At 41.8% G+C, this 2940-nt stretch overlaps 1 protein-coding gene across 1 annotated transcript; it reads left to right on the top strand.

Moving 5' to 3' along the window:
- Nucleotides 1-58: 58 nt before the first annotated feature.
- On the top strand, nt 59-2084 carry PTCHD3 (patched domain containing 3; the record flags this gene model as incomplete). The annotated part of the gene is given in 2 exon segments (XM_017817223.1): nt 59-67; nt 70-2084. Coding segments are annotated over 2 exon segments (1611 nt in total), but the record flags the coding sequence as incomplete, so codon positions are not given.
- Between the last annotated feature and the right edge of the window lie 856 nt (nt 2085-2940).

Genomic DNA, 2940 nt, shown 5'->3' with positions numbered 1-2940 from the left:
TTGTAGTTTTGTTGGGTGTTAGTGGAAGCTGCCATTTGCAATGCAGAGTTAACCTTTTCTCCTCTTGCAGGGGTTGGCGTTGATGACATGTTCATCATGATCGCTTCCTGGGAACAAAGTTCAAGGAAAAAAGAGAAATCCAATGTTAAATCTCTGCTGGCTGAGACTTACTCAGAGGCAGCACTTTCTGTGACCATCACCACTCTCACGGATGTTTTGGCCTTCTTCATTGGCACCTGGACCGCTTTTCCATCCGTGAGAGCTTTCTGCCTCTATACAGGCACTGCTTTTGTCTTCTGCTATGTATATACCATGACCTTCTTTGGGGCAGTTCTTGTATTAAATCATAAAAGGGAGCAAGGAAACCGACACTGGCTGACTTGTATGCGTGTGGGAGTAGATAAAGATCAGGCTGAGAACTCCTGCTTGTACAACGCTTGCTGTGTCGGCAGCTGTTCCAGGCAGTCCTCTGAGCCAGAAGGGGAACATCCAATGAGCATATTCTTTAAAGAGTATTACGGGCCTTTTTTTACAAATAAATGGGTCAAGCTATTTGTGGTGTTGCTGTACGGAGCGTATTTGGGTGGCAGCATTTATGGGTGTACTCAGATCAGGGAAGGCATCGATCTTCGAAATCTGGCTAATGATGACTCTTACGTTATTCCATACTATGATGATGATGAGAAATACTTCTCGACGTATGGACCCAGGGTCATGGTTGTCATTCCTGAAAGGGTAGATTACTGGAATGAGACGGTTCGTCGTGGCATTGAGAGCTGTGCACAGAATTTGGAGAACATTTCCTACGTTGATAAGAACCTCTCAGAGTCCTGGCTGAGAGTATACACAGTACTCGCTGAAAGCAGTTCGATAAATATAAACAATAAGACTCAATTCTTTAATAACTTACCTGTACTGTTCAGCATTCGTTCCAGTTTTGCGTGGGACTTAAACAAGACTCGGGATGAAATAGAAGCTTCACGTTTCTTCCTTCAGACAGTGGACGTGACCTCAGCCGTTGATGAGAAGAATCTTCTCAATCAGTTAAGAGAGACAGCCAGGCAGTGCAGTATTCCACTGAAGGTGTATCACCCGGCGTTCATCTACTACGACCAGTACCTGGTAATAGTGCAGAACACCGTTCAGAACGTTGTCGTTGCTGCCGGGGCAATGCTCGTTGTCTCCCTTCTGCTCATTCCCAACCCGTTGTGCTGCCTGTGGGTGACTTTTGCAATAGCTTCTGTTATAGTTGGTGTGGCGGGTTTCATGTCGTTCTGGAATGTCAATCTCGATTCCATATCCATGATCAACCTGGTCATTTGTATAGGGTTTTCGGTAGATTTTTCTGCTCATATTTCCTATGCCTTTGTTACGAGTGGAGAGTCATCAGCCAATAAAAGGGCAATCGAAGCGCTGTCCCTGCTCGGTTACCCGGTATTACAAGGTGCAGTTTCTACTATATTAGGAGTTGTTGTCCTGGCTGCAGCAAAAACCTACATCTTTAGGACCTTTTTCAAGATCATGTTTCTTGTCATTTTGTTTGGCGCTCTTCATGGTCTTGTTTTCATTCCAGTGTTTTTAACATTTTTTGGAAAATTTGGCACATCACCCCACAATACCAAATCTGAAAAGCCAGAGCTTAGCTTAAGAAATTATAAAGATTGCTCATGACTACATTAAATGTATTCTATTTTATATATATTATATATTGATTGAAATGCAGTGACTTTCAGGGAATGTAAGAAATGAATAAAATGAAGGACAGAAAAATAAATATATCAGGGAAGGAAGGCTTCAAAAAAGCCATGCAAGAAAAACAACAGAAGAAATGAAACATTACAGAGTGCATTTGCATTTCTCATTTTTGTGTGTGCTTGATTCAACATCTTAATGTTGTTAAATATTTTTTGTGTTTACTGAATGTATTAAAATGACTCCTAAGCCTGCAGGAGACAAAGTCTGCTTAAGGCTCCTAATGCAGCACAAGAAACCGTTGGTGAAGACAAATGGACTCACATTTTCTGTTCAAAGTCTTATTGTCTTGATCTGTTTTCTAGCTAAGATTAAACATTTGGTACCTTTAAGAAGATTGTGTGTATCTTCTGTTGGCTGCAGTTTGCAAAGGGATATGCTGTAGGTTATTGAAGTTGTGTGGACCTCCTGAGTAACCACCATGGAAGATGCCCTGCCATGGCACGACAGGACAAGGATTCACTAGGGAGAATCATGTCCTGATTGAGAGCAAAGTGGAAAAACAACTCAAGTTTGAGCAGGTCAGTCCTAAAACTGTAAACCCATAAATTCCACCGTATTCATCAGTGACAGCCCATCCTTTGACATGTCAATAGAGCAGAGGAGCTCCCACTGAATAAGAGCTAAGAATATATGAGGTTGTCTTCTGACCTGTAGGGACAAGACAGTGGGTGAGAAGTCAATTCATAATTTGTTGCCAATATAAGGAGCAACCCATTGGAAATCAAATGATGGTGACTGATGTTTGTAATTTTGGAAAAACTGGTGTAGGACTTACCATTCAGTCCAAATCTGCTGCTGTGGAGGGTTTCTGCTGAGAGATCAAGCAAGTGTGACAAAGCCAGGGTCTGCCTCTGTCCCCTATGGATTTCTGGCTGGTTGTATGAGACCCAGTAAACAAGGCAGAATCCTATTTCTTTCATGATACTTCTGTTTATGGGGACCACAGGCTTGAAATCCAGTCATTCACAAACAGGACAAACAGGAAGTACTGATACTAATTTTCAGAGCAGTGAATCATAATCTACAGGTATTTCCATTTTGAGTCGCTATGAAAGCTACATAACAAAGCTGAAGATAAATCACTGACAGCCAAGAAAAAATTGTGGGACCAGTTACTCAATATTCACTAAATCTGGAATGCAACATGAAAGCATACTGGCAACTTTCTGTCCAAAACCCATTATT

The sequence above is a fragment of the Lepidothrix coronata genome, unplaced genomic scaffold (assembly GCF_001604755.1).
Source record: "Lepidothrix coronata isolate B3197 unplaced genomic scaffold, Lepidothrix_coronata-1.0 Scaffold59, whole genome shotgun sequence".
Lineage (NCBI taxonomy): Eukaryota > Metazoa > Chordata > Aves > Passeriformes > Pipridae > Lepidothrix > Lepidothrix coronata.
This window is presented reverse-complemented; position numbering and strand designations above follow the sequence as displayed.